The sequence below is a fragment of the Diabrotica virgifera genome, chromosome 9 (genome assembly GCF_917563875.1).
Source record: "Diabrotica virgifera virgifera chromosome 9, PGI_DIABVI_V3a".
Classification (NCBI taxonomy): Eukaryota; Metazoa; Arthropoda; class Insecta; order Coleoptera; family Chrysomelidae; genus Diabrotica; species Diabrotica virgifera.
This window is the reverse complement of record NC_065451.1, coordinates 129,115,754-129,129,961: the sequence shown is the minus strand read 5'-3', so window position 1 is coordinate 129,129,961 and position 14,208 is coordinate 129,115,754. Positions and strand designations below refer to the sequence as shown.

Sequence of the window (14,208 nt, the reverse complement as noted above, 5' to 3'; positions counted from 1 at the left end):
ATCTGGCATAAAAATTTTCTTTTTCTTCTGCTTCTTTGTCCTCTGTAGGTGCGTGCACATTAATGAAATTAATATCAAAGAACTTGCCTTTCATTTTCAGAATAGCTATCCTTCCATTTATGTTAGTAAAGCTTTTACCGCATGCTTGTATCTTTCACTTATTATGAAACCCATCCCACCTTGTCCACCTCTTGAATTACCACGACATATTAGATATTTTCCATATTCCCAGATATCTTCGCTCTTCCATCTCATTTCCTGCAACGCTAAAATATATATTTCGTAGATTTTTATTTGTTCAATAAGGTTTTGTAGTTCTCCTATTTCTCCTAATGTTCTTATATTCCAAGTTCCAAATAAAATTTTTCCACTTTTATTTTTTTTTCCTGTTGTACTTATTCACCTTTTTGTTTGTTTCATCCTGTTTTCTAATCTCTTCCGTACATTCAATCTCTATATCCCCATCGTGGCCACTTTTTATTTCAGAATTACTTGTAGTATTTTGATTTTTGCGTTAATTTGACTAGAGCTGGAAAAATCCCCCGATGTGCTTTCAGCGGTCAACCGATGACGACGGTCCTGTCCAATACTCTTTGCTCTATTATTGCCCTGACTTTACCTAACATTACGAGTATGAGGAATTATGTCTTGGTTTATTATTGTAGTTTACTCGTTTTTCTGACCTACCTTTACAATTCTGTTATCTTTACGCCTATTCTTAAAATTAAAGTCACTATTAAACACAAAATCAAAATTATCAAAAAATGTTCTCATAAAAAAAATCATAATTTCTCTTAGTGTACCTATGCGGTACCTATTACTATTTTCACCCTCAATGCGGACGCCGTCGCCACAATAATTAATCACCTTAACATTATTTTAAATACATAACTATGAAGTATGCTGCAGGCGTCCGCACCGACAGTGAGTATTTCTTTCTCTCTTCGGTTTTCGGTAGTGTCTTCTTCCATTGCTGTTTTCGTCTTATTTTCTTTTTTCTTTGTCTCCGTCCAACTATTTTTAGTTACTTGTTTTTTTGAGTACGCTGTTTTCGTTATAGTAGTGCCCATTGATAACTTTTCCTCCTAGAGGGATCTATCACCATATCTAGCTCTTTTCTTTTTCTGGTCTATTACTATAGCTTCATTTTCTTGTGATAAGGTTTGCAATTGACTCAAAGTGAATAATTCGCCATTTAGAAGCAATTTTTTGAAGCAATTATTTCTTAAATAATTAAATATTCAAAGCTAATTTTATTTTATCACAACAAAATAAGATTGAAAACACATTTATGAGCAATTTTTTGAAGCAATTATTTCTTAAATAATTAAATATTCAAAGCTAATTTTATTTTATCACAACCAAATTAGATTGAAAACACATTTATGATCCAAATATGTTTAGTTTTTTACTGTAAATAGAAAGTGATTGGAAAATATAGGATAAAAATCTTTTATTAACAGATCCCTTATTTCAACATAACTTGTTATGTAAATAAAAAAAGACATTAACTTCACTTTTATTTATCACATCTTGTGACACTATTGACTATCTTTAATATGATCAGGTTTTGGTGCATTTTGTTTTATTTAGTAAAAAGTACTCATAAATAACAGTTTATTCTCAGATATAGATTATTAATATTTTCACCATTCACGTGTTGGCCAGCGACAAGCAAACAACTCGAAGCAAAGTGCTAATTAACTTCGAATTTCGTTATCGTCTTTTTGTTCTCAATCACAATGTGATAAGGAAACGTGGTTTTAATGTGTTTATTATTTTAAAAGTCGAAGTTAAATCTAATTATATTGGTTTAATTTCGAATAAAATTAGTGAAAATACAAGGAAATCAGTGTTGTAGTTTTGGTATCCAGGACTACACACATCATGAACCACTCTCAACCAACCACATCTACATCAAACAACTCCAATTCCAACCGAAAATCTTATGTCGCTGCCGCACTCTCTAGGCCTCCTCTCCCTCCATTCTCGAAAGGGGAACAAGCAATTGTGATGCACTCCAATCCTAATACCGTTTTATTTGAACTTACTAAAACGATTGGTGAAATAGTTCAACCAAAAGGACATCAGATGTCCTGCCTAACTGTCAAACATGCCAGTGCTACCTAACAGTCAAACACATTCTTACCGAATGTCATAAATTCAGTACAGTAAGACGACAGCTAGAATTCAAACCGCAGCTATGTGAAATACTCAGTGACTCCAACCAGATAGACAAAGTTATTCAGTTTTTAAAAAAAGTATTGCTGTATCATAAACTCTAAAACATTTTTATATGATATTATTGTGACAACTTAATGCTACTATATTAGGATAACTTATTAATTCTATTATACCTCTGTAATATTGTTTGTAATCGCCCCCGTGCGAGTGGCCATAGTTGCCGAGCACTTAAATGTCAATAAAAAAAATGTTTTCACCCAAATGAATTTGGGTTTTCTTTCCCAAGAAAAGCCATAGTTAAGCTGACAAACCTAATAAATGCTGCTTTTAGATTGAGATATGTTCCGAGACTCTGGAAAGTAGCCGAAGTCGTTATGATCGCTAAACCAGGTAAACCTCCTAATGAAGTGACATCGTATCGACCAATATCACTCCTTCCGGTGATGTCAAAATTATTTGAAAAATTCCTATTGAAAAGATTAAAACCAATAATAGAAAGAAAAAATCTTATACCAAATCATCAATTTGGTTTCAGAAATATACGAATTTAGAGTGTCGGAATCAACAATTTCAAAATTTGTACCCGAAGTATGTGCTTGAATTTATAAACGTTTGAAAGATCAATACTTAAAAGTAAGTAGAACTTATGCTTCTTAAGAATGGGATGGTTATTTTTTTATTATTCTTTTAGGTGTCTAATACTGCAGCAGATTGGCTGAATATTGTGGAAAAATTTCAAAATCTTTCCACACTGCTTGGGGGCCATGGATGGAAAACACATTGGGTTTAAAGCTCCACAGCATCGTGCTTTTGGTTTTGGTGGATGCCCGCTATAATTTTTTATATGTGGATGTAGGGGTTAATGGGAGAATATCAGATGGGCGTGTTTTCGTCGGAACTCCCTTAATACCGCCATAACGGATAATTTCTTAAATTTTCCATTTGAAGCACCGTTGGCTGGCAGGCAAAGAATTATGCCGTATGTAATAGTGGCAGATTCAGCCTTTGCCCTTCAGAAGAATGCAATGAAGCCATTTCCATTTAGGAATCTGACGCCTTTCCAACAAATCTATAACTACCGCCTTAGCCGAGAAGGTCTTGTGGTAGAAAATACTTTTGGGATTTTGGCCAATCGTTTTAGGGTTTTTCAAACGGTAATTGGTCTCTCGGCAGATAAAGTGGTAGTGATTACTTTGGCCTGTTGGGCACTGCACAACTATCTAAGCAGTGTGTGTATCACAATATCGAAGTGAACTCGATAAAAAAAATCACGTTTAAATAGCATTTCGCGAACTGCGCAGACTATTTTTGTCACAGAAAATCATCAGAAACAGATTATACAATACCAATGAAAGAACGCAGCCTCTTGAAAGATATTAGCCCATGTGCAGCAATCTTAAAATTCCATGCAAATAGTCTTATAAAAAATATGAGAAACACCTATGCTGAACAATACAATAATGTAATAGCAAAGTTTATAGGAGGTAAAAGAATAAATTATAGCTCTCGAGGTCCTATAAAATGAAATGCCACGCTGCCGCTTTCTCGTACAACTCTAAAGCTCATTATCACCCAGACCTCCACAAAAGCATCACGTGAATGCTGTATATACAAAAAAAAAAGGCATGCGAGAGTTACTGGAAAAAAATCGAATACCCTTATCGAAAGGTAAACTATATTAATCATCTTGTTTTATTTCTATACCTCAGACCAAATTAAAAATATTTATGTTCATCTAAGTTTTATAATGAAGTATTTGTATTTGGGTTTGAGCTATGTATTATAACTAAACATTTGAGTCATGTAACTAAACTGTGGTAATTAGCTAAGCTACGATATATTTAATACAGTTTTGTGCCTCCTTAAAACAAAACTCATCATAAGTAGTAGTAGTAACCTTTATTTCGAAAATTGTACATACATGTATACAAAGACATACATACATATATGCAGAGCAAAATACGCATAAAAAAGAAAGAAATTACAGAAATCCTGTTACATATTTTGAGTTCATAGAACGTATGGTTCAATTTGCAATAGTAATATATGCACAGCCTTTTTATATTGAGTTAAATATTTTTCATTGCTCTAATGTCATGGGGCAATTTATTACAGAATATTTGGCACCTTTTTCTGTCACAGTCAATCTGTGAATAGGGTAAATATACTTAATCACCCCATTTTTATAACAAGGTGTAGGTAGATTCATTTCAAACAGATGTAGTAGATACTCCTCAACATATTGCAGATATTGTTAAAATATTGTTAGTTCTGAAGATATCAACCCCTGCATAGAATAACGTTGTAACTAACATTTTTGGTGATTTTGAGTTACAGTGTTCTTCTTGTACAACTTTTCATGCTCTATATGCCAATATGATCGGTGTGGGTGTAACTACATTTATAAGAAAGATTCGGAATGGAGTAATACGGTAGATGTTAAAAATATTTTAATTATTTGTAGAATAACAGAGTAACTGCAGTTGTTACAATTTTATTCGCCATACTGGCTGATAAGTTTTGACAATTTTGTGCAGATAGAAACTACACGTGTGTCAGATACAGTCGGAAAAATGAAAGAACATATAAAACACGCTGTATTTTCCTGTCACCGTGTCAAAGAAAATTGTCCAGTGCAAGTACATGTAACAATAATTATTACATGTACTTGCGCTGCCAATTTTTTGTGTGACACGGTGACAGGAAAATACAGCGTGTTTTATATGTTCGTTCATGGGTATTCTTTTATTTTTCCTACTGTAAGAACATTGCAAGTGACTTTATATTCTTATCAAAAACTGTAACTGCCACAATTCAAAAAAGTATCCTTTATTCAAAAAAGTAGACGTTCTTTTAAAAGAGTAGTTCGACATTTATATAATTACTTACTTCTTACACTGAAAGAATGTCACATGCACAAAAATAGAAATTTGTATATTTTTTATCATTTCTGAAGGATATCGTAAATGCTGGTTACGTTATTCTTTGCAGGGGTAGATATTACAATTTTTCTTTCATTTCGGCTGGGATACATTTTTTTAATGAGACAACTCAAATTAAAATGATGTAGGTACAAGATATATTAATGGAATCTGAATCTACTCCATACCTCATCATGACTCTCATAAATATTAATCCAATCTGCTAGTGCCAAACGACTTTGAAAATGTTTATTAGAATCACTAACGATTCTTTTGAAGCACAAAGCAGTACTTTATTTATTACATATATTAAAACTTAGACTTTGAGTAGTGTGATCTGATATTACATTTTTGTGAATTGTGACTGTATATTCTCCATTATAATTATAAAAAATGTTAAGATGTGTTATAAATTCTTAAGTATTCTATTTTCTATTATAGATTGGCTGCATATGATAGAAACAATGATTTTCAAGATGACATTGTGGACTGTTCTGTTGAAGAACCAACATCAAATATTCTATGGCCACCAAATGATGATTTCACGAGTCTTAAGCAATCTTCGGAAGTTCCTCCCATAGATATCGTGGACATAAACAACTATTTTTATGTAGTTACAAGTCAGCTGAAGGAATGAGCATGTGTGCTTCACAGAAAAGGCTACAGCATGTTGACAAACAATTTTTTATTAGCTATGGTAGAAGCAACAACAGAGGAGAATCATTTTTACAGAGCACAGGTAAACAGTGAAATGACCAAAGCCCTTACCTATTACGTTAAACTGATCCTCTCCATGGATGGAAGTGTTAGCGAAGCATCATGTGAATGCGTTGCTGGCAAGGGGTATAGAGCTGTGTGCAAACATGTTGCTGTTGTCTGCTATGCTCTATTACACTTAAAAGAGCATGGTAAATTGTACATAAAAGATACCTGCACGGATCAAAAACAAGTCTGGCATATGCCAAAAAAAGCAGATTAGAAGTAGCGCCACAGAAATCTGAAGAGATAAGTTTGGCTGTCCCTGAGTACAACGTTCAAAAAAGGCAGAAGACAAACTTGTGCTATGATCCAAGACCGCAAGAATATATAAATATGCTTAATTTCAATGACAACGTTAGAAATCAGGTAATTAATTACACGTCAAGTAGGAAGAGAAGTTTATGTATTAATGGATCGTATATAAACATATTCATGTTTCAACAAAAGAAATTAAGTCCATCGAAGAAGCTACAAGAGGTCAGGGTAATTCTGCCACCTGGTTCCAACAAAGATCCATGCGATTAACAGCATCTCACGTTGGTACTATTGTTCATATGACACACAGGAGAAACATAGAATCCTTTATGAAATTAATTACTGAACAAAAATCTTTTCACTCCAGTGCAACAGATTGGGGCAAAAAATGTGAAAAGATAGCCATCAGTGCCTATGAGGAAGCAACTAGTAATCGTGTCATTAGGTGTGGACTTTTTATTTCATTGGACCATCCCTTTTTAGCTGCTTCTCCTGATGGACTTATTGCATCATTAACAGTATTGGAAGTGAAGTGTTCATATTCTATAAAAAATTCAATAATTAGTTGTGATAGTTTGCCATATTTGGAGATGAAGGATGATAAATTGTGTTTGAAATCCAATTCCAATTATTACTATCAGGTCCAAACTCAGATGTTAGTCACTGGTCGTGAGTTCTGTGATTTTGTAGTTTGGACAACAAAAGAAATGAAAATTATTTCTGTTAGAAATAATGATTTAATACACAATGAAATTATCCCAAAATCTAAACAGTTTTTTGATAAATATATGGTTCCAGCTTTGCCCAAAAAATATTATTTATAAATCTTCTTCTTTTGGTGCCTATTCATTTCAAATATTGGCTATCATTCTGGCTATACTTATGTTATTAACTAATGCTTTAAATATATTAGTTGTGGAGAACATTTCCTCGGGTTCTTTAACCATACTATTCTTCTTCTCACTTTCCAAATACTTTGCTTTGAAGAAATATTTTCAGTAATCTGTATTTAGTGCCGTCTTCATTATGTGCCCGAGATATTCTAACTTTCTCGTTTTAATTGTATACATCACTTCTCATTCTTTCTTCATTCTTCATAGTACGGTCTTGTTGTTTGTCTTGTCCGTCCATGATATCCTCAGCATTCACCTGTATAGCCACATATCAAATTTAAGTTTTTTCTCCATCGCTTCAGTGAGTGTCCAAGATTAAACTACGTAATGTAATATCGAGAAGATATAACATTGTATGAGGCTTACTTTTATCTCCAGATTAAGGTTGTGGCTTTTAAAGAGTATGGCCTTGTTGTTGAATGCATTCCTAGTCTTCCCTATTCTACATTTTACTTCTTGTGAGTGATCCCATTGTTCGTTTACTGTTGTTCCAAGATAGGTATACTGTTTTACTTGGTCCACTTGTGTATTATTAATAAGCAGGTGGACGTCTCTAATTTTATTTTTGCTGATGACCATAAATTTTGTTTTTAATATGTTTACTTGTAGTCCAAATCTTTCACTTACTTTTATAAATACATTTAGATAATGTAGATAATTTACTATATTAATTGGGAAATGAGTCACAATTTAAGCTGGAAATTAATTTTATTGACGTTTCGACTTCCACTTCAGAAATCGTTATCAAAATACAAAATGTTAATAAATAAACAAATTTTGTTTACATTGCTTGGTAAAATATTCTTCTACTACTTATTCGAAGAATTTTTTTACCAAGCAAAATAAACAAAATTTGTTTGATTTACTAATATTTTGTATTTCAATAACGATTTACGAAGTGGAAGTCGAAACATAAAAAAAATTAATTTCCAACTTAAATTATGGCTAATTTCCCAATTAATACAGTAGATTAGATAATTAATGTAGATAATCTGTATGACAAAATAAAAGACAAATAAATAGTTTTTGTTTTATTAATTTTTATCCAATATCTTGCTACGAAAATTTGCTAACAAAGGATAGATAATCTGTATGACAAAATACAAGAAAAATATATAGTTTTAACTATTTATAATGGGAAATAAGCCACAATAATATTAAAAAATGATTTTTATTAACGTTTCGACGCCCAAATCGGGTGCCGTTGTCAAAATACAAAATACAACTAACATAAACAAAAATGTTGTTGCTTAGTAAAAAAATTCTTCTAATAATTTATTTAATTTGACTCATTTATATCGGCAATTCAGATACATATGATACATTTTAAAGTAGAAGACTTTAAAATGATATTGCCAATATTTATAAGTTGCGTTCCTGGGACGACTTTACTGAAAGATAGTTCATTCGACTACATGAAATCAACCCCAACTCAAGAATATCCGTCACAAAAAAATCATAGCATATGATGTGTCTTTAAAAAGACAACCACATGCAACGGTGACATTAAAATTCTCGCGTTAGAGACCTCATAGTAAATCACGAGGGAAAACCAGGAAAAACCTCGTGATACTATCCCGACATCGTAAGTATTTGGTCTTACATTTAATTTACTCTCAAAATTAATACCAAATTCTGTCTTTACTATAATTTTGTTTAAATTATAAATAATATCAATAATACATGGATATATAAGTAATACTAAAATATAAAATATGTACTAACTCGACTATTGACTTACTAATTGTGGTATTTTCTTTCTATTGGCTTCCTCTTTCAGTATGGGTATCCACATCCTACTGCATTCCACCGAGGATTTTGCGACACAATTAGTTTCGTTTAGCATAATTAGAGCCGCTTCTTTGATTTTTCTCTTTTTACTATCTGTTTCTTTCAGGACTATACTTGAATCTCTCCACTGAACTCTATGTTCATTATCCCATGCGTGTTGACATATTTGAGATCTATCAAATTCTCTATTTTTAATATAAGATTGATGTTCACTTATTCTAACGTTTAATGGTCTTGATGTTTCACCTATATAAAACTGTTCGTATTCACAAGGTATTTTATAAATACAATTCTTTGTCCTTTCTTGTTCATTGTTAGGTTTAGTTTTAGATAGAATAGATCTCAATGTGTTGTTTGTTTTGAATGTTGTTGAAATGTTGAATTTATTTCCTATTGTTTTAAGTTTTTTGGATAGTCCTTTTATGTATGGTATTGATATTTTCCTCGTATTATTTCTTGTGAATGTTGTAGGATCCCGTTCTATGTTGTTCTGTTCCATTCTGAATGCGAACAGTTTTATATAGGTGAAACATCAAGACCATTAAACGTTAGAATAAGTGAACATCAATCTTATATTAAAAATAGAGAATTTGATAGATCTTAAATATGTCAACACGCATGGGATAATGAACATAGAGTTCAGTGGAGAGATTCAAGTATAGTCCTGAAAGAAACAGATAGTAAAAAGAGAAAAATCAAAGAAGCGGCTCTAATTATGCTAAACGAAACTAATTGTGTCGCAAAATCCTCGGTGGAATGCAGTAGGATGTGGATACCCATACTGAAAGAGGAAGTCGATAGAAAGAAAATACCACAATTAGTAAGTCAATAGTCGAGTTAGTACATATTTTATATTTTAGTATTACTTATATATCCATGTATTATTGATATTATTTATAATTTAAACAAAATTATAGTAAAATCAGAATTTGGTATTAATTTTGAAAGTAAATTAAATGTAAGACCAAATACTTACGATGTCGGGATAGTATCACGAGATTTTTCCTGGTTTTCCCTCGTGATTTACTATGAGATCTCTAACGCGAGAATTTTAATGTCACCGTTGCATGTGGTTGTCTTTTTTAAGACAGATCATATGCTATGATTTTTTTGTGACGGATATTCTTGAGTTGGGGTTGATTTCATGTAGTCGAATGAACTATCTTTCAGTAAAGTCGTCCCAGGAACGCAACATATAAATATTGGCAATATCATTTTAATGTCTTCTACTTTAAAATGTATCATATGTATCTGAATTGCCGATATAAATGAGTCAAATTAAATAAATTATTAGAAGAATTTTTTTACTAAGCGACAACATTTTTGTTTATGTTAGTAGTATTTTGTATTTTGACAACGGCACCCGATTTGGGCGTCGAAACGTTAATAAAAATCATTTTTTAATAATATTGTGGCTTATTTCCCATTATAAATAGTTAAAATTGTAAAAATGCCACAAGACAATAGCTTCAGAACAACAAATAAATAGTTTTTGTTTTATTAATTTTTATCCGATATGTTGCTACGAACATATGTTGCCTGTACGGAACAAGATCTGAAAACACTTGAGATTACCCACTGGAAGAACAAAGCAAGGAACAGAACAGAATGGCGGAAAATCCTAGAACAAGCCAGGACTCAAAAAGGGTGGTCGAGCTACTGATGATGATGATGATGTTGCTACGAAAACAAACACAGATAACCCAGGCATATAACTATAAATGGCAGCGAGATAGAAAAAGTCTAGGAATATATCTACCTAGGCCAAATCCTGAAACTTGACAAATAGAACCAAAGTGCGGAAATCACTAAAAGAGCAAGACTAGCATGGACAGGATTTGGAAAACTTAGTTGGATACTTAAGAACCGCAAAATACCTCAATACTTGAGGAGCAAAGTGTTCAACCAGTGCATCATGACATATGGATGTCAAACCTGGACCCTAACCAAGACAAATATGAATAAACTAGCCACAACAGAAAGAGCAATGTTAGGTATACGACTGTCAGATAAAAAGAGGAACGACTGGGTAAAATCAAAAACAAAAGTCGAGGACATAACAAAAGTTGCCAAACTTAAATGAAGCTTCGCAGGCCACACTACTAGACAAAAAGACCAACGTTTGAATGAAACAATACAACATTGGAGACCTTAGAGGAACGACCGAGAGGAAGATCTCAGATGAGGTGGGTTGATGATATTAAAAGAGTAGCCGGAACAAATTGAAAATATGTTGCTCAGGATAGAGCCCGATAGAAGGAGTTGGGAGATGCCTATGTCCAATCGTGGACGATAGAAGGTGTTCGATAAGAAGATGTTGCTACGAATTACCTCGACACCTTCCAGTATAAGAGGACAATCGATTATGTATGTTGCTACGAAAATTTGCTAACATGAAGCATACTTGTAAACAATGTAGATGATCTGTATAAAAAAATAAAAGACAAATAAATAGTATTTCTGTTTTATTAATTTTTGTCCATTATGTTGCTACGAAAATTTGCTAACATAAAATATACAAATATTATTCTACTTCCCAATGGTACTAAATTACTTGACAAATACGTTAGAATCTTATATGTTTTGCCCAGACCAATTACTCTCTCAATATGTATTCTATTAGATGAAATTTTTTTTGAGCGACCAAGCTGGTGAGGCTCAAGCTGGCCAGATTTGTTTTTCAAAAAATCTGGCATATTGACAGTCACATCTTTTGATGCTAAAATGTCTTGAATCTGAAAACCTCGATCTGCTAATACTATATCATTTTTTTTCAAGCAAATTAGACAAACCGCACTTTTCAAACAAGCATCTATCACTAATGGAACCTCCATAACTATCGGAAACAAAAGATATGCTACCTGTACTTGAAATGCCAACTAAAACTTTTAGTGCATTACATGATTTGTATGTTGAGTATATAAGCTGCTGTGATACCGGATTTTTGGGCTGATCTATTTTCACCTCAGTACAATCTATAATAACTGTACTAGCACATTGCCGGCCTTTGAACTTAGCATTTTCTTTGGCAATGTTAAGTGGTACCCAGATATTAAGTTCTCTAAATTGACAGTAAAGAAAGTTGATCCATGTGATAAATATACGGCTAACTAATGCCTCACTTATATTAAATTTAAATGACAGTTCTTTATTTAACATATTTCGTCTTAACTTAACAATAGTAAGTAAAAACTCATTTGCTGGAGTTAATATACGGACACTCATTTTAGATTCAGTTGGATAATATAAGAGATGGTACACTGCGGGACCTAAAATGTTAAAAACAAGCCAAAAATGTTCACAACTGTCAAACCCAGTATAGAATTTGAGTTCTTCCAACTTAGACTCACATTGCAAATTTTCAATACAAAATGAGTTAAGTGGTGTACTAGTCATAGTTGATGCATCACATTTATCTATAAGTTCATCTTCATGGTCATTTATTTCCATTGGTGTAGACTCTACTTCGACTTCATCGCAAGGTTCTAGTGGGACTGGGTTAGATGAACTGATGGATGACAAATGTGATGATTCTTTTCTTAGAGCTCGTTTTATCATCCGTTCTTTTCTCTGCTTGGCTGATTCCCGTTTCTTTTCAGTCTAGCTAAATTGGCTTGGTATAACATCCTTCTTGAGCCGAGGCTTTGCTGTAAAATAAACAAAAAAATTGTTTACAATAAAGTTGAGGTTATACTAATGGAGCTAGGTAAACAAGAACTTAATAATGAGGTAAATACTTCTATTGTATGTTAGTATATTAAATTAATTTAATATAAAAACATACCACAGAAGTCTTTACTTCATCTTAATATGTTATTGGTATACAGCCAACTACAAAGTTTTCCCTTTTCAAAGTAAATATGGTTGCAACTAAATATTCCAGAAAAACATTTATGTACAAGAAAAACAAGTATTTAAACAAATAAACAACTTACGATTTTTTACATTCGAATCCAGGGGCAATAAATAATCTGTTCTCACAAAATGTTTGTTGCGGATACGAGCATTTATTGTTGGCACATATTTATCCCTTCTTATGGCGATAATCCACTTTTTTCTCATCAAACTATCCTTAGGAAACATGTGTCCTGATGTTCTCGATGAGCACAAAGGCACAACACAACATTGAGGCATTTAATTTTCTTAAAATAAATTCACAAAACCAAATAAATACAATATTTACTTATAAGTAAATTGATTTGACGAGTTGACGTGACCTCCAACTACACAAGCGCCACCTACGTTAAGCTTTCCAGATTAGCTGCCATTCATTCGATCATTCTCCTTCTACCTAGTTGTTTAGGACGATAAAGTGTATGTTTCTGTTTGTTCTGTTTGCTACTTGCAGTGGCGGATCCAGGGGCAAGCGAGGGGGGGGCGCTCGCCGCTTCCACTCAAAAAAAGTGGTTTATTTTTTTTTTGATTATATATAAAGATTATAAAAACATTCATTTATTTTTCAAATGGATAACTATACGTGTTTTAAAATTACAATATGTGAATTATATATAAACATATTTTATTAGAATGGGATTTGACTAAAACGGGCCAGTATATTTGGAAATAAATCATTTTTAAATGATTACAATAAGTATTATTATGCTCTGTATTTTCTCTCTATTGCGAGATTGATCAACACCTTATTAATTTGATTAATTAATTAATTATTTTAATTGCTACTCATGAAAACAAAACCAAAATTTAATAAAACTTTTCAATAAAATATTCTCAGGGCTAATTGATTTTAATGTATTACCTTTAGTTTGTGGCTTCTAGTATTTCTTGTAGCTTACTTTATCCAGGACAAAGCAGGGAAAATAAATATACTCAAAATTATATAAATTTTATAACTACTATTTATTTATATACTATACCATAAATATAAAAGATTAAAAATGTATGCTTAACTTTATTCTGTTGTTAAAATTTATTATCTAATAAAAAAATAAATCTTTAATTCTACTATCTCCTTTTTTGAACCAAAATTCGAATCGGTAGACTGTTTATTATTATAAAAAAAAAAACAAAATTAAATTTTCAATTTTTATTAGATTATTTATATCTTGTATCAATTTATGAATGAATATGTTATATATGTTATATGAATAATCAATTATGCTGTAAAACTGTTAAGTTGACAAAAAACAAATATGTAATATAAAATAACTCTCTTTTCACAAATAATCTGACTAACCTTTTCTATCGCCTTTATTTCTTCTCATGGATTGTGTTGTCCTCGGTTCTCCCACAACGTGCTCCTCGGATGCTGCGACTGTCCTTCAAACTGTTTCACTAACAAAAAACAGCACTCACTCGAATTCTATCGTCAATTAAATCTCTGACTCGATAAAAACAATATAAATCTTTATAATTCCAAGATTTCTTCTCTCAGCTCGATATCTCGT

The 14,208-nt window shown here is 32.1% G+C and overlaps 1 protein-coding gene across 1 annotated transcript; it reads right to left on the bottom strand.

Moving 5' to 3' along the window:
• Window positions 1–6,531: 6,531 nt before the first annotated feature.
• On the bottom strand, window positions 6,532–12,361 carry LOC126891362 (uncharacterized). The gene is made up of 2 exons (XM_050660538.1): window positions 11,596–12,361; window positions 6,532–6,662 (listed from the first exon to the last, which is right to left on the bottom strand). The coding sequence occupies exons 1-2, from the start codon at window positions 12,359–12,361 to the stop codon at window positions 6,532–6,534; spliced, it is 897 nt and encodes a 298-aa protein (XP_050516495.1).
• Between the last annotated feature and the right edge of the window lie 1,847 nt (window positions 12,362–14,208).